The sequence below is a fragment of the Plectropomus leopardus genome, chromosome 18 (assembly GCF_008729295.1).
Source record: "Plectropomus leopardus isolate mb chromosome 18, YSFRI_Pleo_2.0, whole genome shotgun sequence".
NCBI lineage: Eukaryota > Metazoa > Chordata > Actinopteri > Perciformes > Serranidae > Plectropomus > Plectropomus leopardus.
Genome location: NC_056480.1, coordinates 2,153,706 through 2,177,090, shown reverse-complemented (window position 1 = coordinate 2,177,090; position 23,385 = coordinate 2,153,706). Strand labels below are relative to the sequence as shown.

The following is a 23,385-nucleotide window of genomic DNA, read 5'->3' as shown; positions in this document are numbered from 1 at the left end:
AAACTACTGCAAATAAACACAGATTCCTAAAATGTTGATCTGAATAATAAGAAACTGATGTTCAAAAATGAAAGTTAATGAAAGAGAAACCATGGGAACATAAAATCAGTTTGTTCAGATGTAACAGCAGAATTAATTGCACAACTCTACAGCATATTGATCATATTCATCGTTTCAGTTGCTGATCATAGAACTTCAGTATTGCTACAATGATTGAAAATAGTCAATTGACTACTGATAAGTGAATAACTGGAAAATACAAGTTATTTTTTTTCCATTTCATTCATTCTCAATCTAACTCAGCTGCAGTATTTAAAGGCAACAGGTGTTTTTGCTCACCCAGTATGAAGACAGGCATGAAGGCCCCAGATGGAATGGGCATGGTGGTGGCCACCGCAGACATCCAGAACTGCAAGGCAAGACGCATGCAACATTATTTAGATGACTGAACTGTTTATGGACACCAATAAAAACTAGAAGAAAGCACTAAGTAGAATGCAGAGCTGACTGCAGCCACCTTAGACAATCCTTTTAATTCTAGTGGATGTGGCAAAAGTACATTTGACAAGCGTCCCAAAAGATAAGACAAACATGGGCACTGTCTATTGATGGGAGCTGAAAAATATTGCACAGAGCAGCTAACAGGCTGTATATTAACTTTGTTTGTGAGCTACAGTCCAAGAAAGAAAGAAAAAACAACAATAAACACAACTAAAACAGACAAAAACAAAACATCAGTTTCACTAAGCCTTCTCACTAATGGTAAAAGCTGAAACATTAATGAAAAATGACCAAATATTCAAATCTGCAAGTCTACAAAACTGGTCAGGCAAAATGCTCCACTTCTGAAATGCTCCAGGTATGGTATAAAGCTGTGCAGCGGATGACGGCAGAATCGTCCCTCCCGGCTCCCTCACACTCAAGACTGCAGCACAGATAACAAAAACAGATGACTTATTCATATCTCATTGTGCCTAGCTTTAGTGAATAATAACATATCGGGTGTGGAATTAATCTTCAAATGCTCTGGTTCAAAATTAGATTAAACTTTTTTTTGGAAGGCAGTTTTTGTGACACATCTAAGGCAAAAATGTGGCCCACAACAGACAGTAAAAACAGCAGCTATATCTCTGTTTTCATTTTCAATAATATCTCCTTTGTTGCTGCAGGTTAGCCGCCTAATACTGATTAGATTGCTTGTGTTGAAAAAGGAGTGACGTAAATTCCTTGCGCCAAAGAACTATAGTCTCTGTGAGGGATGTAAAAATCCTCTTATTTGGTCATGGCTTGACGAGTTGCAAAAGTGGAGAATCCGAAAACTGCGTGGTGGGGGAAGGGACACAATCACTCTTGGGTGTTCTTGAGCAAGGCACTTAATCAACAGCTGCTCCAGTGACACTGCAGAGGATGGTGGGATGACTGTATGACTGAGGAATGAGTGGGTGCAAAACAAAAAAAAATCAAACATGCAAACTCCTCTGCAGGTTAAATCAAAGCTAAACTGACCCTTCAAATGTCACTTGCGCTGTTTGTCTCTGAACAATTTCTGTATTCATCAGAATGTAACTTCAAAATAGCTCACCTAATGATACGCTCTGTTCTTGGCTGCAGAGATCTCATCAGCAATAATGATTATTTTACTAAAGCTCTGGATTTCTGGTGTGTGTGTGTGTGTGTGTGTGTGTGTGTGTGTGTGTGTCATCAGCATCCCTTCCCTGCCACCACACACTGGGCTTTCTCATTTTGATTTGAAGGGATTGGCGAGTAACACTGCATCACCATTTTAGCAGTCCAGATTACTATTCTACACGTCGTTTGTCATCATCGTTTGAGAATTTAATTACTGTGGTACAAGATAAAAACTCATTAGCACGTCTCTCACAGGGTGGCTGCTATCCCGATGGCAGAGAGGACTGCGCTCACAGTCTTCTCTCTTTTAATCCCGACAGTCAAACACAATCATGCAGAAACACACAGTGCTTAAAAAACTGGCGTGTGGCACAGGCACACATGCACACACGCACACACGCACGCACGCACGCACGCACGCGCACACGCGCACACGCACACACACACACGCAGGCAGGCTTTCAGCACACACTTTCACCAGTGTCACAGATCCTGAGATAGATGGGAACAACAACACTGAGACACAGTTTGCTTCACTGTTTGATAGAGAACAATGTGGAGATGGAGTGAAAACAAAGAGAGGAAATATGGGTGTCTGTTTATGTGTGATAAACAGAGTCAGAGATGCAAGAAAAAATGGACATGAACTCCATAACAAGTGAATAAACAACGGCGCTGAGAGGGTCCAAAAAGCCACTAAATAGCGATGAAGTCAGCAAGTTAGTAGTCCTCTCCTCCCGTCACTCTGGGACCTTAGTTCTTCTGTTCGTTTGTTTTTGGATGTGGAAATGTTGTTTATTGCATAACATCCGCAACAGTGTCAGTACACTACACTACAGTAAAAAGACAGATTGACGGAAAATCTCAGTGGCGTTAAAAAGAGTTAAAAAAAGAAAAAAAAACAATGGGGGAAACCCTGCTGCTGACTGTGATGACATGTTTTGGACTGATCTAGCTGGCAGCAGTTTGACATGCAGCATAATGCAGTGTGTGTGGTACTGACGGAGCGAAACCATGGGCAAAATTAGCGAAATCAAAGCAATATATGCTTATTACTATCGGTTATATTTAAAGGCCAAAAATTTTATTATCGGAATGACCAGTATGACGTCAAAAGTCCCATTATCAGGCCGTTAACTATTGGTTCCAATAATTATCGTGCATCCCTAAAAAATACTCTGAGTATTGGTTTCAAAAATGTCTCTCTGTGTTGTTTGACAAAATAATCTTAGGCAACTACTTCGATTGTCAAGTAGGCTATGACAATATTTTTGCAGAGGGCATTTTGGCATCAGGCATTTTATATTAGCCATTATCTGAAAATGTGTTACTTAAAGTAACAATTTCATTATAAACAACAAAATTCCATGAATTTTCCAAAACTTTCAATTATTATTATTATTTTTTTTACAAATAGTATGACTTTTTTCAGGCCTGGAAAATGACACTGTGAAATTCCATGACTTTTCTAGTTATTATGACCATGGGAACCCTGTAATTTAGGAAAATCTACATTTTTCTTTAAAACTGTTCTAACATTTTTTGGTGAATGCATCACACCTCTGTAGAGATTTGAATCGAGCTGCCAATGCAAAAGTACTCTTATATTCAGCATGTCAGTTTCACCACCATGCACCTTAGTAGCACTTAATTTGACATTCCTATATTTTGTTTTTCAGGTTGATAGAAATACAAACAAAGAGAGAAAAAGTCTAACCATGCGCTGGACAAAAAGAGGCAGAGAGAGGAAGATCCAGTGTGTGTTTGTCAGAGAAAGGCTGACAGCAGCAGAGGGCGACAGGAAAACAGAAAAATACACTGTGTGTGTGTGTGTGTGTGTGTGTGTGTGTGTGTGTGTGTGTGTGTGTGTGCGCGCGCACGTCAGTGTGCATTTGTGTGCATGTGTTGTGAGTGGAGTTTTACCAGCCAGCTGCTCTCAGTTTTGGTTGAATTAAGTTTTCACTACAGGGAGCCGCTGTGCTCAACTGCGAAACACCATGACTAAACCAATGCAGTGTATGACGCTGAGTGACGGGCTTTAATTTCCTGTTCATAGGATTATTTATGTGGCATTTCTGCCTAATTTGACTTTAGACACTGCAGGAAAACAGACAGAAGTTAACTCTAAAAAGGCAAATGAATTTGGAGTTATTTTGGAAATCTAGTAACAGAGCGGGGGATCTTGGACAAATTATAAATTACATTAGGTATGTCCATGGTAAATGGTGTTTTTCTGTTCAGTTTCCATCCCTCTGGTCAAAATTAGAGTTAACTGACAGCAGTATCTGATGCTGGGAAGATGGAAATTCTAACAACAACAACGTGTTTGCAGTGATGTTGTCAGATACACGCCCTGTGTCTCTGGTTTATTAAAATCTGAAAGGACGCAGTAAAAGATATAAAGATGCATATGCAGTCTATGGTTTTGTAAATTAATTTTTCAGATTTGGGATTTTGTTGGCATGTTGTTGGTATGTTTAAACATACATAAATATAATAATATCCTATACACATCAACATCAACGTTTGTCAAAAAAAAAACACAGATTTAATGGGGAACCACTCAGAGGACCACCTGTTGACTCACTAGATTGAAAACATGTCAACATCACTGTGTTGGTCAGAAAGACTGCCAAGCAAATCCTGGTGTGAACAGGATTTTGTGTAATGTGGCTTCCATGTAGACTGAAAAGTTTGGCTTTGTATTTACTGAGAAAGTAAATTTTGATCTCCCACTTCATCACTGTTCTCTGCTTGAGCTCTTGAGAAGCGGCAGGTTTTTATCAAACAGGCGGCAGCAACAGCTTGGTGCTGTTTTCTGCAGCAGCCACCAGACTGTAGGTGGGTCAGGACTCAAAGTATTTAGACTCCAGACTTGTCTGTCTGTGGTTTTCAAACACTTGAAGTCAGAGGGCTCTGATGAAGGACATTACTGGGGGTTGACAGATTGACATTTATGCAAAAACAGAATGACTATCGGGAAGCTGATCATGAGGAGGGCTAACCTTTGCCTTCAAAACACCTTTGAGTTTCGGAGAAATGTGATTGTGTCTTGATTACAATTCAAGTCAAACTGAAAGCTTTGGTTTGGTGGTCACATTTTATTCCCCCGTCAGTTTGTATTTTGGATGCAGTGTAACTCTTGTAAGTGAAAATCTGATGCAGTCTAATGGTCAACGTGTTCCTTTTGGATAAAGTCCTCTACTCTGTCTGAATGTTAATGACACCACCCGATCATTTATATGGCCAGGAGTAGTTACTGCACTTCTGAACGTACTTAAAGCAGCGGCGTGTGGGATTCACAGGATTTAATGGCATCTGACGATGAACTGCAGATTACAACCAGTTGAAACTTCTCCTGGTTATAATTATTTAGTGTTTATTGTTCAGGAGGTTTTAACTGGGAGCCAAATTATCCACAAAGGGCTCTTCCTCTCCAAAAAATTAAACAGGTGATTAAAACACAAAATCCAAATCAGTGTTTCTCCGATGCTGTTTGGCTCATCACAGACGGGTTGCTAGCCAATTACCTGACAATGTGTGCTCACCTTTTTCTTTTAAACTTTATTTACTCCCATCGGTATGAGTTGTTATTGTTATTATTGTTTTGTAATTTGCTTCTCTTTTGTTAAATTTCACTTTAAATTTTGTTTGGCCTTAGTTCGGCATTATAGTTTGGCTCTTATAGTTATGTTGCCTCTGCAAGAAACCCATCTTGCTTCTGCTTTGCCTTGTTTGTCAAGCACTTTGTAAATTCTGTTTTAAAGGTGCTAAATAAATACAGTTACTATTATCATTATTATCATTATTATTATTATTTCTGCTGATATATCCACCTAAAAAAATACACACTTGACCTTTAACACTGACCATATGAAGTGCCTGCGTAAGACCTTATTACTTCAAGCAGACAGCTGTCTGTGTACAAACCCTGCAGACAGCTGTCAGGTCATGCATCTTCACATCTTGTCTGGTTTCCTAGACCGCACCTTGGCAGGTTTTGTAACTGATGCTATGAGCACCATCTCACTGCTGATTCTCTTTGAATCTTTCTTATTTACCTGATGCTGTTTTGGAGATTCACATATGAATCTTAGATGATACATGCTGATTACTGGCTTTCATGTTGGCCTATGTAGCTGCCTTGTTGTTGTTATCGAGTTATCAAAGTTTATTTGTGTTGTTCAGTGATCATTTGTCTACCTGTGTGCACGCCAGGGAATTTTTTACAGACAGTTTCATCAACTCTGTGCTGATTCACAGTCAGCCCAGCACCTACGCCAGTTTTATGTACATGTCGATGCTTTTAACATCTGTGATAGCAAAAACTGAAACTCCCCAGGGTGTGTGTGTGTGTGTGTGTGTGCGTGTGCGTGTGTGTGTGTGTGTGTGTGTGAGAGAGAGCAGCTGCTTTCAGGAAAACATAAGAATGCTAGAAGTGCTGGCAGCTTGCCAGCACTGTTGACCTTGGACAGGAAGAAAAGGAGGAAGATAAAGAGACACACACCCACGCACACAGATGTCCCCGTCACCAACACACAACATGAGTGACCTGCAACAAATGTCCCTAATGAAGAGGAGGAGGATGACGAAAATGCTGACGTCAGATGGAGCCAGCCACACACTCACACAAATACACACAGTTACACACACTCATGCATAACCCAAACACCATCACCATAAACACACAAAAACAACGACACAAATTTGACCTGCACACAAACACCTATCCAATTCAACACACACACATATTCCCCGGTAGCCACGGACCTTCATGAATAAGAAGAGCAGCAGGATGAGGAAGACGCTGACATCAGGGTGTATCCAGGCAGCAGAGCGGCCCAAACCTGCTGGAGGAGGAGATCCCGAAATCTTTGTCCACGTAAAGTTGTCAAACAGGGAGTTGATACACTCCCTCGGCATCAGCTGGAGAGAGCGAGGAGAGGAGCGGTAAAGACGGACAAACAAAGGGAAGAAGAGATGAGGGCAAGGAAGGTTAGGGTGTGAGTGGAGTGAGAAGGAGGTGGCAGAGAGAGTGGAAGCAATCGAAGAAAGGGGGACAGGGAGGGCAGAAGGGACGAGGAGGAGAAAAAAGAAGGGTATGAGGAGCAGCAAAAAAGGAAGAGAAGGGAAAACTACAATTATCGCCCTGCGGTTGGCTTGGCGCACCAGTCAGGTTTCTCTTACACTTTACATCCATGTCTGTCAAACTTCAGTGCTTCACACACATTTTCCCCTGCAGCACAGAAAATCTATACAATCGGCAGTTTCAATGTGGACACCCAAGATTAGTGTCACCAATTCAATATCTGACCAAATGTCTCCTCTTCTGTTCCTGAGATATGACACTGAGTAACGGCTGAAAAAAGCATTTTAAAAACATATTGATCCAGTGAAGTTGACCTTTGACCTTTTGAATTCTAAATGCCATCAGTCCATTATTATATCCTATTGCGCATATATGTGTGAGGTTTTGTCATATTTGCATAGGAATTCTTTAGTTATGGTTATTGACCTTTGACCACCAAATTGGAATGAGTTCATCCTTGAGTCAAAGTGAACATTTGTGCTAAATTTGAAGAAATTCCCTCAAGGTGCTCGTTTGACATTATTTTCAGAAAAAATGAAACTAATGCAAGGTCACAGTGACCTTCACTTTTGACCACTTACATGTCATCCGTTCATTTGTTAGTTCAAAGGATGTTTGTACCAAATTTGAAGAAATTCCCTTAACGCGTTCTGAAAGTTTGCATTAAGAAGAATAAGATGAAGGGATGGACGGATGGACATACAGACAGATGGACGGACATAATGCCTCCGTCTACAGCTATCGCTGGCGTGAGGGCATAAAAGAAAAAGGGGAGATAAAGTGGGAGAAAGGGTGAGGTACAGAGGGGATTAGATTAGATAAAGGGAAAGGTGGGGACATTTAAAGCAAACTGGAAAAATAAAAAGGAAGCAAATGTAAAGAGAGAGACAGATGAGGAGAGAAAGGGATGAATGGAGAGGTAAAAGGGTGAATGATGGTAAAAGAGAAAGAGGAGAGAGGGAAAGACAAACTGAGCAGATGGAAGAGGGGAAGGGAGAAAAGCGATGGATGTGAGAGGATGTGTAGTGGAGAGAAAGGTAGAAAGGGAAGGAAGGAGAGCAAGAGAAAAGAGGAAATAATGGATGGGGGGTAAAGTTTAACAAAAGGAAGGATATGAGACATGGAGGATGAAAATGGAGGAAGAAAGGGAAAAGGAAAGAGTAAAGACAGAAAAGAGTGAGGGAGTAAGAAAGTCAAGTGGGACAAACAGGCAGGAAGTCATCCAGAAAGCTGTAAGCAGACGGGTACGGGTGGCCGTGTCCAATGACTCATTCTCTTTAGATGACTCATGAATGACTAATTCACTTCAACCATTTGCACCACATTTGCATAGATGCCTCTGAATTTGCTCACAGGCACAAATTGCAGCGCATTCTGCATCTGCATAACGCTGCTGCGGGGGAAAAACAACACCAACGTCATTTCAATTTTTACTACTTTTGTGCTTCCTGCTGGAGCTAGGGTTCAATCGAGGCCCTGAAATTCATCGTGGGGTGTGCGAGTGGAAATGCTGAGGATCTATGAAAGGCTGCTGCTGGCCTCGATGGAGCAGGATGTAATAATAGGCTTTCCTGTGCCTTTTTGAAGTTGTGGGTTCATGTCTGGTTCACAACCCGTGTAGCTTTTAATCTCCTCTCACTGCGCTGCTGCTTCTGTCACTCTGCACTGCGCTATCAAGTTGGATTGGAAGGATTTCATTCCCCAAAAGCTATATATACACTTTCTAAGGGGGGAAAAGCGTCTGTCAAACACTGATTCATTTTCTAAAGTGAAATTTTTTAAATTTAGATATCACTTCACTTCCCTCCTGTGTTAAAATGATGATGCGAGTTTGCTGTAAAGGTGTGAGACATTGCTACAATGAGGGTGTTAAAAACATGCAGTGAGGGCACGTTAAAAAAAAAAAAAAAAAAAATACGTTAAGGTGTTGCTGACTGACATATGCACACAGATGGATACGCACAGCATACAACACACACACCTGGTTCACACTAAGTGGTCTATTCTGAGTGTGTGTGAAACACATGATTGTCTCTTAGCTCTGAGCGGTTGAGCTGTTCATACTGTAAATGGCTGCCTGAGCTCCTTTTGCACACGAAGCATAGAAGTCTACAAGGCATGTAGCATCATTTTACATCATCACAGTATCCACGTGCACATCAATAAGCTCATGGTGTTCCAAATATCCAAGAATAGATTTTAGTTTTTTCACACTTAAGCAAAAGATCCTAAAGCTCACATTTTAAATGTAAATCCCGATGATTAAAACATTAGGGTGTCACGCTTAATCTAACCTGTCGTCACACTTTGCCAAACACTGAAAATAACGTTGCTTCAGGCAAACTGTGAAGAAATGGATCTAAAGGTATGAACAACATTAAATCATTTTCAGCTTCTTACACATTTACATGAATCCATCCTGGCACCATAATTTAAGGTTCCTAAAGCTTATGGCAAGTTAGATTTTAGACTTTTTAAGACTTTTATAATGCAACTCGGAATTAAATGTAACAACAACTTTACAATAACCAAAATTTAGGAAAAGAATAGAAATATTGCCACTTCATTATATGCCTCAGTGCACCAGTCAAGTTCCTGTTACAGTTTGTCATCCATGTCTGTGAAAACATGGATGCTTCACACACATCTTCCTCCGACAGCACAGATCCATACGATCAGCACAGTTTCAAGATTAATGTCACCAGTTCAGTATGTGACCAAATATCTCCCCTTCTTCTCCTGAGTTATGTTACTGAATAATGGCCAGAAAAGTTATTTTGCAGGACATTATGTTGTCAGAGTTGATCTTTATAATCAGAACTTCATCATTATATCCGATTAGACATTTGTGTGAAATTGGAGCATGTGAATTCTCCAAATCATGGCCAAAAATATGTTTTATGAGGTCAGAAGTGGCCTTGACTTTTGACCACCAGATTCTAATCACTTCATTCTTGAGTCGAAGTGGACTTTGGTGCCAAATTTAAAGAAACCCCCTCCAGGCCATCTTTAGATATTGCATTCATGAAAATGAGACAACTGCAAGGTCACAGTGACCTTGACCTCTAAACAACAAGTTCTAAACAGCTCATCATTGAGTCCAAGTGAATGCTAAAATCAAATTTGAAGATATTCCCTAAATGTGTTTTTGAGATATCACTTCCACAGGAATGAGACCAATGCAAGGCTACCATGACTGCTGATTTTTTTTCATCAACCTCTCTGTAGCTGTAAGTATAGCATGCAGGCACAGATTCACAAGACCTGTATTCTCCTTAGTTACATGAATGAAAGAAACAATAAAAAGATATGAACTCTGACCTCTCCTGCCATAAACTGCCCAAACCCAGGTGGGAAGGTCAAGGTGGCGATGACCAGAGTTACCACAGCAGGAAAGATGAGCCGGCTGGGAGGCAAAACAGAAAAAAGGCATATATCAGAAAAGGAAGGAATAAAAAATACATTTGAAATTATTCCTAACAATCAAAATACTAAACAAAACAACTAAAGCACAAAAAGAAGGACAAAAGTAATGAAAAGATGCACATTGCTGCACATTTTGTACTATAAATACAATATAAATGCCTATACATTAATATTAGCAGGGCTACACTTTTAAATTGAAGCATTTTAAATTTTGATTTAGCATCATTTTGTATGGGTATATAAATTATACTCTTTGTATTTGCAGTAAAAGATACAGGTTCAATATAAATGCTCAAGTATGAGTATCCTTAAGGCTTTCAAATTACAGCAAATATTAAAAACACCAACCCTACTGACGCACAGAGACTCACTGTTTGGTCAGGAAGCGGGTCATGGCGTTGTGTCGTCTCATGAACAGCACCACCTGTCTGTTGAGATAGACGAAGAACGCCCCCAAGAACCCACAGGAGATCCTGCACAAACGAATAAACCGCACATCAGCCCGGTCACCTGTTCATGTGTAACACCTGTGTGTTCTGCATCTCTCTCTTTCCTCCCCTGAGGTAAACGGTGAACTGATAATTGGATTCTCTGTGTTTTAAATGCTACATTTGCATAAAGTTTGGCTGATTAACATTTTCCATCATGTCCATTAGGAAGTTTGGAAACACATAATGCACATGCACACACATACCGCGAGCACACACGTACACATACGTAAATGCTGCCATTTATGTCGCTGTATCACCCACCCAATGATGGCGAATGCTGGCAGCTCCTGCAGGTCAAAAGGGAAATCCATGCGAAAGTTTGTCCTGAACAGAGCAGTGATGGTTACTGGAAGATGAAAAAAAGGCAAAAGATGTGAAATTTAACCCTCATACTGTTTGTCCTGGAACACCTGTATATAGCTTCCGTCTGAAACACTGCATTTTCCACCTCTTTTTAAGCCACCTTCTGCTCTGATTGGTCAGAGTTTCCAGGTCTTTTGTATCTGCACCCTAGGTGTCTCTGCACTATCGCTGCAGACAGTGTATGACTACAAGGTAGTATAGCAGCACTTTATACCATTAAAAATCACCAATTTGGTTTCTTCTAAACTAAAATCTTCATAACCAGACATGAGCATCAGGCACAAGATCCAAAATCAGAAAGAAATTAACAACATCTGGAACCAAGATTACATATTTCCTTAATGTTAGCATAGGGTTTCATGTTGCAGTGTCAGCTAACAGTGATTACTTTTACAAGTGTTTTCATTATTATTTGGCCATGTTTAATATGAACATCCTACATAATGACATTATATATATGTCAGAATATAAGGAAAAGCATAACAGTTCCTTTTAGGTTTAAAGCAGCAGCTGTTGCTGACTTATTTTATAGTACTCAATAAAAAAGGTTGTACATTATTTCTGTATTTTGCAGTACAGATTCAAAGGCTTTTGAAAGGTCAATGTAATGTGTTTGCACAGTGAAATGAGCAAAGATATTTCTCGATTTGTCTGGCGCTAACTTCAGTATTCTTACAGGATACTTTGATAGATCAGAGGAGGAGTACACCATCTAGTCTGAAGTACACACACTGAGTCAGTGAAACTAAAACGTGTGAGCTTGCTTGCTGTTGATTACTGAAGTTAGGGCACCCTCTAGTGCATGTTTGATAAGTAGAGAGAGGGAACCTAATGCCCAGTATCTTAAGCACCAAAGCACGTGAATACATGTCAAAAGATGTATTATAAATTATTTTTCATCTGTACCTGCATCTTTGTTGAACACAGACAACACTCTGAATATGAAGGCACTAAATGTAGCAGCAAAGTATCCTCTCCAGTAGTTTCTCACGGCAAAGTATGTGGACGTTACCTCGATACTGAAGAGCACACCTGGTAAGAAAAAAAGAAGTTAAAGAAACAGTAATCAAACAGACAGTAACTGAAAACGCACTGATCTACAACTGACGAAATGTGCACGCAAACAATCTCATATTTCATGTAAAATGGCAAAATTGTTGCTATATCAAACTAGAAGCTTCTTATTTTCATCAATACTCTTAAACAAATCCTAAATTTCAGTTTCCTGTGTGCATAGATGTGAAATAAATGTGAATGTCCTATATCTTAGAGGGACACAGAACAGGAAAGAGAAAAGACTGTGTACCTCCAAGCGGAGTACCGAAGCAGCAGCCCACCCCAACAGCACAGCCCACTGTCAGGATGTCTGTGTAACAGTATGGATTCTACTGATCCAGAGAGGAGGAAGAGGATTAAGGATTGAGACTATAGAAAGACAACATATAGATGAGGAATATTTCATACAGTACACGTTTTTATAACACTTTCATGTAAACAGAAATGTTTCCTAACATCAGCTTACCTGATAAGCTCCTGAAAAGAAGGACATGAACCTGCTGAGAACGGCAGCGCAGATGCTGGCGATGTGAACAAAAGGGCCCTGAGTGGAGGAGTCAAGAACAACATGAAAATTAAATCAAATTATCTCATATAGCAGTACATACAGTCCAAAAACCATATTACTGAACACCAAAGATGCAGTTTGAAAGAGAGAAGCTTAATTAACCCCTACAGACTGCTTGGCGCATTTTACACACTTTTCATTTTTCATTTTTTGATAAGCTTTTCATGCATATCGCATATATTTTGGCAAGATTGTATATTTTTGTTTAATCTAATTAATCTTAAAAACATGGTGGCATCATGACATAAACATGGCATTGAAAGGGTAAAAATTCTGAAAAGTAATGAATATTTGATATGTATGATTGAGAGTAGGAAATAATATTAATGTGTAATACTTTTTAAAGCTCAATTTTGAAAAGCGCATTTTGTGTGTAATATTAAAATGGATTACCCACCTCTTTGCCGACTGGCATCCCGCTGCCCAGGGCCGCAGTCAGACCAATGACTTTAGCAACAAAGGCCTTTAGAGTTAGATATTCCTTTAGCACCACACCTCTCAGGATGGTCTTCAGCTCTGGGATGCCAGAACCTGAGACAGGGGGTGGGACAGAGGTTGTTTAGAGGGAAAAGGAAGACAATAATTATAGAAAAAAATCAAACTGGTATAGGGGATTGTGTCCAACAGTAGTACAGCATGATTTTATAAAACATTCCCGTTGACACTGGGCTGTAGAGCTATGTAAAAGCTGGACACTGATGCACAGTTCAATCTAAAGCATTTCCATAACCTTAAAGCTCTAGATTAGAAAAGCTACAGCTTCCAGGTTTGAGGGTTTTTTTTCTGCACACACAGGGGTTTCATGTCCAAACCATTAATTCTTGCTTTGCAGAGAAAAAAACGTATAAGAAATCACATCATATGAAAAAGGTACAAGATGAAGAACAGTAAGTTCTTTTGCATTCTTGTAAAGCTGAGATGACTAATCATGCACCATGGAAGGTTTGGAGTCCGCAGGGTTTCTTTCCAATCAAATGTTACTGTCACTACTCCTCCGTGATTTCACAGTATTTATTCATCCAGTATTCTACCCTGTGTTCCAAATCACTGGCTGTTATTTCAGATCCAGCCTTACCTATGGCATCTGTCCTCTGATTGCCACTCCTCTGTCAGTTCCACTTGCTGAGCTGCTCCTTCCTGTAGCTTACCTGCCTCAGAGGTTCACTATATTGGTCCACTTCTACAGATCAGTTGCCAAATTGTCTTTTGCATAAGCTAAGTGTTCCAGCATTGTTGTTTTTACCTGATATGACTATTCTTGTATGCAATGTTGCAGACAGAATTTTGCATATATGCACTGGACATTAAATTTCCACTGAAGATTTTTTAAATCACTGCACTGATTATAACTTAAATGCCAGTAACTGGCTCAGCAATGGTAAAAAAAAGTCATTTTGTAGGTATTCTCAGCAGTATTTTTGAGTTTCCCATTTCCTGGAAAAATGATAAAAGATGCTGAGGACTTATCCCACAGTTGGGCTGTAAACTAATTTGACATCTTTTTTGTTTTCATTTTCAAATAGTTATGTCCCTCTTCCGTGACTGTAATTCTGCCAGTTACTGACCAGCGCACAGGACCTGTGAGTAAAGACATCCCTCCCGTTACCCCCCAGGTCGCTCCCATTAACACCGTTAGCTCTGTCAGCACTGCTGCCATTTCAGCTCAGTCATCTGCTTGCTGCTGACATCAGATTGGCTACTTGGAACGCCAATAAATATCTGCTGCAAGTCTCTGCCTAGCTTCCTGTTTTTAGGAAACACATGAGTATGCAGAATTAAATAGTACTCTATTAGCCATTTCATGTGAACTTAAAAGTAATAATGGAGAGACAATTTATGAAAACATAAGGCAGGTAAGAAGGTTTGAGAATGCAGCTATGAGGAGGAAGAGGGTACAGACCGATAGCTTGAGGTGCGACCAGGTGACAGAAGAGGGAGGAGAACAGGATGAAGATCAGGGGATATGAAACCCAGGCCAGGTACTGCAGGGGGATGTTCCCCCTCAGCTCCCCATAAATCCATTTATAGGCTGAAGGGAGGAGGGAGGGAGGGAGAAAGAAAGGGCTTGAAGAGGTGGAAGAAACAGGAGTAAGTGGAAAGCAAAAGAACTATGGATTTAGGAGAGAAGGGTGAATCAGGGTTTGCACAGCTTAAGGCTAGTTAGATTTAAGACTTTTTTTAATGCCACTCAGAGTTAAGTTTAAGACAAATTTTCAAATAACAATAATTGAACAAGGCCAGTCTTATTTTGCCCAAATGTTTATTATAACAAATACATGATATTTTGTCCAGTGAAATTATCTATATCAAATGTCAGAAAAATAACTCTTTTCAGAGTGGAGCACATGAAAGACAACGAACATATTTTATTATTATAAAGGTATCTATTGAGTTTACCAACAGAAGTGGGATATATCTGGCATTTCTGGCCTTTTTTTGGATGATTTTGTTTTTCAATGTGCATGTGAGATCCCACTGCTTGGATTCCCATCATTACGAGTTTAAGAAAAGGAATTTGTTTAATTATTTGACAAAAAAAATAAAGAAAAAGATTTTACCAATTATTTTAAGATTTCAAATGAAACATCAGAAAAAAGATTCATAAAATCCCACTTCCCATGTCTGAGCATTTTTAAAAGATTAAAAAGTCAATATAATATCAATGAAGACCTCTTTTTTAGATTAATTAATCAAATGCCTTTTAAGACTTTTTAAGGATCCACGTGAACCCTGGGATGAATAGAAGGCATGATGGAGAAAGTAAGTAGAAAGGTGTAGACAGAGGAAAGACAGAGGCAGCAGACAGAAGGTAAAGTTGTTCTATATAATACTACAAGTCTTGCTATTGATCTCTCAAAAAAAGAAAATCCAAGAGGAAGGGTAAGATGCAAATATCTAACATACTCTGCACCAGTTTAAATTAATAGCTTTTGCAATGCATTGAGGGTTCTGAAGTCCTACCTTGCAGGCTCTTTGCGCTGGCATAGTCCATCGTCCAGCTGACCAGTGCCATTGTGATACCCAGCATAACGAGGAAGATCCAGTCTTCTCCCAACCTGTTTACAAGGAATCGTTGCACTCGTGCTATGCAGTCTGACAAAAACAAACACACCAAGAGCTCATGAAATAAAGAGTCAGAAGGAATCTATTTACTAACTTGTTTTTTTAATTTTTAACTGTCCTCAGGATGCTCACTTCTACACTTAGAGTAGGAACGTTTCTTCTTTGTAGAGGCCGCAAGGTCGGGTTCAGCTGTTTGCTCATCTTGACCATCACTCCCCGCCTCCATGTTTGACCGACGCCTGTTCCTTTGTCGGCTGTGATGGCCATGCTGATGTCGGCTGTGGTATCCATTTTGACCATGGCTACGCCGGCCGTGTCGTGTTTTGCTGTGGCTGCGGTGGTGGTTGCCATGTTTCTTGATCTGTCTCTCTGTCAGCAGGCGTGTGGCCTCCCGTCTGCCAGAGCCTCCTTGGTTCTCTTGGTACTCCCCATAGAGCTGTCAATCAATCAGTACAACAGTCCATTAATCACTTAGTTAGGATGCGATTAATCTGCCACCAGTCGTTCTCAGAACAGCTTATCAGATAAAGCAAAACACACAGGACGATTTATCTCAAGCCACCAAATGTTTCCTTGACTTAAACCAGACTAAAATAGTTAGTTTTCTTTGACTAAGATAAGACTGAAATGCCCAGGGTATGAAATTAGCACCATTCACCAGAAAAATGCAGGCAAATTATGCAAGTGTCTCGGAGATTTGCTTCAATCTCCAGTTAGAAAGACAATGGAAATCCATTGAGTGTCTGGCAAAATCTGAACATTCACACACTATTTGGCCAGTGGACACAAAAGTTTTTTTCACCCTGGCCCAGACTTAACATCAATTTAAACTTGACTGTTATTACTATTATAGTACATTTCTGCATGATACTATATGATCACTATCTTGAGTCACATAAATGATATGAAATGGAAAAAAGAGAACAAGGTTGACTAGATAAAAAGAACTTTTTATATAGGAATAAGATTGTTGATTTTTCATAAAATAGTATTTATTTTATTCCACATAAAGCTGCATTTGTTCAGCTCTAAGCTGCTAGCAATAACCAAGCATAAGCTGCTTATGTTTAAGTTATCTCTTGGAGAGAGTGGAGGATGTTGCACATTGTCAATAAATGAAACCGCTGTCAATTACTGTTACCCCATTCTCATTTCTTAATTTTAATAGTGAATAATTATTGTTTAGAATAGTTAAATGATGCGATACGATAAATAGAAATAGACCCTGTGATTTGTGATCTGTGATCGGTCAATACTGCTTCCAGTGATCAATGATCGGCCCAAAAAATCCTGATCGGAGCACCCTTCTTAATAAGTACACAAGAGATGAAATCAGACGGATATGCGGCATTCATATATACCTAAACATGTACAGGTAGTCCCTGAGGAAGTGAGAATTTAGAGAGTGATAGTACTCTGCTTTTGGCACCCTGGTAGAGAAGAGTCTACTTTAAAAATAGACACGACCACGTGTTGACCCAAACAGCTCTAATGGAAACGGAAACATGGGCTCTGCCTCTAGATTTATCACCTCTGGATAGACTCCATGAAAACTGCCGGGGACATCTGGGGAAGAGATCAATTCTCATCTCCCTCTCTCTCTCCCTCTCTCACTGGCACAAATATCTATTTCAGTGGGATATACCCTCGTGCATTTGTTTTATCCTTTTCTTCAGACACAGGATATCTATATCTATCACACTCAAACATAAGCTGCACTAAACTATATATACTACATGCTTCTTTTTTTTTGCTTCATTTTAAATAAAGACATCCCCCCCGACACTTTGTAGCTCACTATCATAAGAAACTTCTAAATGTGACAGTATGTAGGTATAAAAAAGTAAACAACTGTCTTGGTGTGGATGAGTGTGGGTAATGGGTTTTCTGCATCACCTTTATGGCTGGAATCCGAAAATATTGGGCAATTCATTATATGAGCAGGTATTCAGTTTTCAATTTAGGGATGAGGATATTTATTTTTTTGTTCGTCCATTTGTTTTGGGATTTTTGCAGAAAAAAAATGATATTTCAATTGTGCGAAAAAATAAAAATAAATGCATTAAATTTTAGATTAGTTGGAGTTAGTATGCTCTGCTTCAAAGGACATTGTGAGGTTATTATGATTAGTCTGCAGGTCTATAATAATTTGTCCATGATAATGTAAACTGTCACAAGCTGTGTAATGTCACAACCAGTGCATAGAAAGGTCACTGAACCCCGCATCCTCTCGCTCTCTCTGTTTATCATGATCTTGCTGCTGCGCCTGTCTCTCACACACACACACACACACACACACACACACACACACACACACACACACACACACACACACACACACACACACACACACACAGAGTGATATAAAAGATCATTTTACCCAACGGTTATTAACGAGTTTATTGATTGAGTAGAGTCATGTTGGTATGAGCAGCAACGAAACACAAACACGTGGCGGGATCACAGTGACAAACATGTTTGACCACAAAAATGTAACAAGTTCATCACTGAGTCCAAGTGAATGTTCGAGACAAATTTGAAAAAACGTTCTCAATACTGAGTTCACAAGAAAGATACAGACAAAGTCACAGTGCCCTTGACCTTTGATCACCAAATTCTAATTAGTTTCTCCTTGAGTTCAATTGGGCATTTGTGCCAAATTTGAATAAATTCCTATATTATTCTTGAGATATCACATTCACAAAAATATGCCACGACTATCACCGCCACAGAGGCATAAAATGCAAATAACAGATTTTAATTATGTTCCAGCTGCACTTTTGTCAGCAAAAAGTCATTTTCCCAATTTCCAAAATCCAGAAACATAATAAATCACCAAGTATTTATTGATCTACACTGCTGAAGCACTGTCTTATTCTCCAGCACTATAGTTTAAATATTAGCACAGGGCTCATATATATTCTTAGTACATCCACAGCACACAATAGAACTCCAGGAATACAACTGACGTGCTGATAAGTTGTGTCTGGTGCTGATACTTTGGATGTCCGTGCAGTAACCTTTCAGCAGCTTCTAATTTAGCAGGTTCATGGACAGACAGATTGATGGATAGACGGATGGATGGATTAACACACACACACACACACACACACACACACACACACACACACACACACACACACAGAAGGCATCAGCGATGCTCTGTGAGCAGAGATGCCAGTCAATGCACAGTGAAACCTGAGCAGCATAATACACAATGTGCTGTAACTGAATGCCAACACACAACACACACTCAAACAATAGAAGCTCACAGGTTCAATGTTAAATGTAACACACAGCATAGTGTCTCTCACCTGAGTATACATACTGTTGCTTAGCAGTGCAAGTATTTTTTTGAAATAAAAAACACAAGAAAACAGTTGTTCCATGTATTCAAATAAGGAAGGATTTTTTCAACATACATTATTGCTGAAATGTCCGAACAGGTCATGTCTCCAAGAGCATTACACACAAAGAATGCACACAAATGCACCTAAAAGGGGACGAATATCACCTTACCATGATGTAATACCCGACAGATACACGATAGACTGTCAACATCACACCTTGAGTAGTCACACGTATCCAGACCTATCCGTAGCACTGTGTCAGCTCTAGAGAGAGGTCTGGAAACACACATTATCATTCTGCTATATGGGGTAAAAATGCCGTCAAAGGCCTGTTTGTATTTCTTTAAACCAATCACAATCGTTTTAGACTGTGCTAGATAGAGCTTGAAAATGGAGAAAATAATGTTTTCTTTGTTTTTCTCAAATTTAACTGAACTGAACAAATTTTCTCGAGGCATTCTTGAGATATTGCATTGCCAGACTGACTGACAGAGGGACAACCAAAAACACATAACACATAAAGAAATCAAACTTTAAAACACCCCTATGTAATGGCCCATAAAGTATGCACATGAGAGAATTATGGCGGCCGAGCGCAACCGAGTGTGCTCAAGCAGGTAACTTCCGCTCTAACCTGACTTCCAGGTTAGTGCTTTGCTAGCTTCAATGGAGGTGTAAAAAATTTAATCTTGCAGATCTTTTAGACTTTCAAAATGTTATCGAACTGGATGGCTTAAATCCAGATAGCGAAATAAGTTGTTTCGCAAGGGGTTTTGTCGCTTACAGAAAAGTATTTACTGATTTACAGACATCTCTTTCTCTATGTAAGTTAATGGGGGGAAGTCTTTCTGGGCCCGTGGACATCAAGTGACGGACTCGGACAGTGCAATTCCACTTTTGGCCATTATGTAAAACTTGCTTCAGAGCCTGGCTCACTTCTTGGTGAGTGCTATGAATCCCAGGACATGAGAACCTCCAACATGGACACCACTGAGTTAGCTATGTTGTCAGAAATCCATCTATGTGACGCTCTTCCTCCTTTACCTCATTCCACCTCTCCTTCCTGTTTTCCTTCCTGAGCAGAGAAACTGTACTCTGCACTAATCACTTACCTCCTTCCTTCAATGCCCCCTACTCTCTGCCGCTGAAACACTACTCTGGGCTAAATTTAGCACCGGTGTGATCCAATATTCCTCATTACACTTCCCACACCTCTCTCCCTCTCTCACCATCAGTGTACCTTTCAATGGCTCAACATATTCCTCAGTTTCTCCTATGTCCCTCTCTCACTCTGTCCTTCCAGCTGTCTTTTAGTCCCTCAAGGACTTAGAGAGAGGAAGTATGAGCTGACCAACCTCAAAAGATTTAAGATAAAAAGGGATTGTCCAGTTAGCGGTGGTAAATGGATGGATTTGGATTTGTAGTTAGCCATTCTAGTCTTCTGACCACTCAAAGTGCTTTCATACTACATGCCACATTCACACGCATGTTTCTACACTGGTGGCCAAGGCTACAATACAAGGGGCCACCTGCTAATCAGTTGAACAGTCACAGACACTCACACACCGTTGACTCAATATCTTACCCAAGGATATTTTGACATACAGACTGGAGGAGCCAGGGATTAAACCATCCATCTTCCAATTCATGGACAACCCACTCCACTTCCTGAGCCACAACCGTCGTCACCCCAACGTCATCGCCTTTTGGAAACTGTTAAGTACCCATCAGTGTCCATATATGTTTATCTACCTGGTTGTATGCCTCACAACAAAGTTTATACTTTATACATGTTTCATGTGCATGTTCAATTTGTGCAGAAAAAAACAGAAATAAAACAAAAATCTGAATATTGCTGGAAGTTTTTACTGTTGGTTGAGGTATAAAAGTTGATGCATTAATAAAATTAAAATGCAACAATGTGAATTGGAAACAGACTTAGAAAAAAAAATCCTGTAAATGAAGCATGGGATTTAAAACATCCACTGAAGCTTCCACTTCACTGAAGGACCTAAAACTTGCAGCAGATGAAAACATCAGATCACTGTGGTGCAATGAGACGAAAACATTCCTTTTATTAATACATGAAACAAACAGCTATGATCCATGACCTCATCATGTTTTCTAAATTGCTTTTATCATCTGAGGTCTGACTGCTGCTATTGGACTTCACCCTTTACTTCTGCTATGGTTTAAAATCATTACCGCCAAGTGATTTAGCGCTACATACTGTTTATCGCCATCAACTGATATTCTTGACATAACAGAAGTGGATGGAAATGCATATATACTGTATTTTCTTCTGCAGATTTTCTGGAGATTTGGTTAGAGTTTGCACTATGGTTGAGGGCAACATGCTACTGTTTAATTATTGTTATAATGTCAAAATCTCAACCGTTTTGTACAAGTTAGATTCTCTCTATATTTAGAGATATTTATTGACGATGTAGTGATGGTCATAAGGTGATGATGTTTTCTTTCCAAGGTGGATCATATCACATGGTGAGAATAAACTCCATTGAACTTTATTTGTGGGCCTTCTGATGTCCACATATCCCAACACAGAGCTACATGTGTACATTTGAATGTGTTTGCATGCCGTTATAAGCCTTCATTTGAAGTCAAACCTAATGCATATGAAGGTCTTCTAAAATAGAGCTGGATTTAACGCCATACATTCTCTACATGACTGCCACCTCCCACTAGCGTGCCGTGTCTTTGTAGCTGAGCGCAGTAGGAATTAATATTATAATTCTTATTGCTATTATGCAGTTTTACTTATTGACTGTGTTTTCCTTATTTGTCTCAGATTCAGATTTTTCAAGGAACCATTAACTATGAACACACCAACACACAACGTACACTGAGAAGAAACACACACACACACACACACACACACACACACACACACGAAATGCACTGGATGCAATGGATATCCTGATATGTTATTTTTTCCCCACTTTAAAGGCTGCATTTAAGTAAAGTGATGCAGTTTTCTGAATTTAACCAAATTGTCCCAGCTTATCCATTATTTACCCACTTTGTCATTATATCACATTACACATACGAAATCTCACTGTGTGAGTATTTTGTGAAAGCTACTGTAGTCAACTCTATAATATCTCATTGCAATATCAATATTGAGGTGTTTGATCAAAAATATTACATTTGATTTTCTTCATATTGCCCAGCCCTATTCAAAACAATATAAATCGTAAAACAATAATTCACACAGCTCTCCTGTTTATAGCCCTGCTACCTTGGTTGACAGTGTAAACATAAGGGATACCTCCAGCCTGCATGGCTCTTGAAAAATGCACTTACACACATGTTACATGACTTTGCACTTCCTGAACTACTCATAGGCATAAGGTTTCAACAACCATTCAATTTTACAGGTCACCATCATCACCAGGGCTAACATACCAGCCAATCAGCACTGCAGAGGTTCTGCATCTTTATGTATTTCAGGGTATAAACATTATATAAATATATATATATTTTTTAAAAATATTTTCAGAATACAAAGCTCACAGTATTACAAAACAAGTCAATTGTGTAAACATTATATTTCTATTTCTCAAAATATTTTTGCCAGATGCTTAAATGCAAACCTTTTCTTCAACTAAGCTTCAAATATTCTTTTTTTTTTTTAAATTAAAGATATTCAAAACATGAACTACAACATGAGGTTATACAGCTTCACATAAGACATAAAAAACAGCAGGATTGCCTTTACATTCATTTATCTGTGGCAGACCATCAAGACTGAAACATCAGCTGCCATGCACTGATTTTATATTTTTGGAGCTGGACCGTTCATTAGGAGCACTATTGGAACATCTTGCCACTTGGTTATTCATTGCAGTGTTCTGAGAGCATAGCCTGTACTTTGGGCACAGATGGAGCAGCAGAACTCCAGGCGCACTGAAGGTGAAGTTTAACCATTCACTGCAGCGGGTCTAAAAGTTCGCTTTTGCAGCAGCTGTTACTCTCATCCACTGATCAGATCAGCTCTGACTGGATCAACATATCAATTATTCACCCTGCAACTCAAACTCCTCAAACTGTTGCCAAGGAAAAAAAAGAGAACTCATAAAAAGTTCTGCCTGCGTTCACAGACCCGAAAAAATATCCGAAATTAGAGAGGGGACACAGAATAATAACAAAGGGACTCACGCACACACTCGAAAAAAAAAAAAAAAGAGGGAAAAATGTCATCAAAGCATTGCAAAACTTTAACTGGTATCAAATGTTTGAGAGTGCAAAATTTTTTATATCCATAATTACATTTGGGGTTTTTTTTTATAATGTACAAGCCGCTTGGTTTCCCTCCTGCCATCTACATAT

At 39.5% G+C, this 23,385-nt stretch overlaps 1 protein-coding gene across 1 annotated transcript in view; it reads right to left on the bottom strand.

Annotated features, from left to right (window-relative positions):
- LOC121957637 (chloride channel protein 1-like) overlaps positions 1-23,385 on the bottom strand; it is a 43,950-nt gene that overhangs the window by 19,428 nt on the left and 1,137 nt on the right. Inside the window, exons 2-13 of the mRNA XM_042506335.1 lie at positions 15,818-16,121; positions 15,584-15,715; positions 14,523-14,651; positions 13,020-13,153; positions 12,521-12,598; positions 12,305-12,383; positions 11,905-12,030; positions 10,897-10,981; positions 10,516-10,617; positions 10,040-10,124; positions 6,400-6,555; positions 340-409 (exon numbers count right to left, since the gene is read on the bottom strand). Coding sequence (XP_042362269.1) covers positions 340-409; positions 6,400-6,555; positions 10,040-10,124; positions 10,516-10,617; positions 10,897-10,981; positions 11,905-12,030; positions 12,305-12,383; positions 12,521-12,598; positions 13,020-13,153; positions 14,523-14,651; positions 15,584-15,715; positions 15,818-16,121 — 1,480 coding nt within the window. The remainder of the gene's footprint in view (positions 1-339; positions 410-6,399; positions 6,556-10,039; positions 10,125-10,515; positions 10,618-10,896; positions 10,982-11,904; positions 12,031-12,304; positions 12,384-12,520; positions 12,599-13,019; positions 13,154-14,522; positions 14,652-15,583; positions 15,716-15,817; positions 16,122-23,385) is intronic.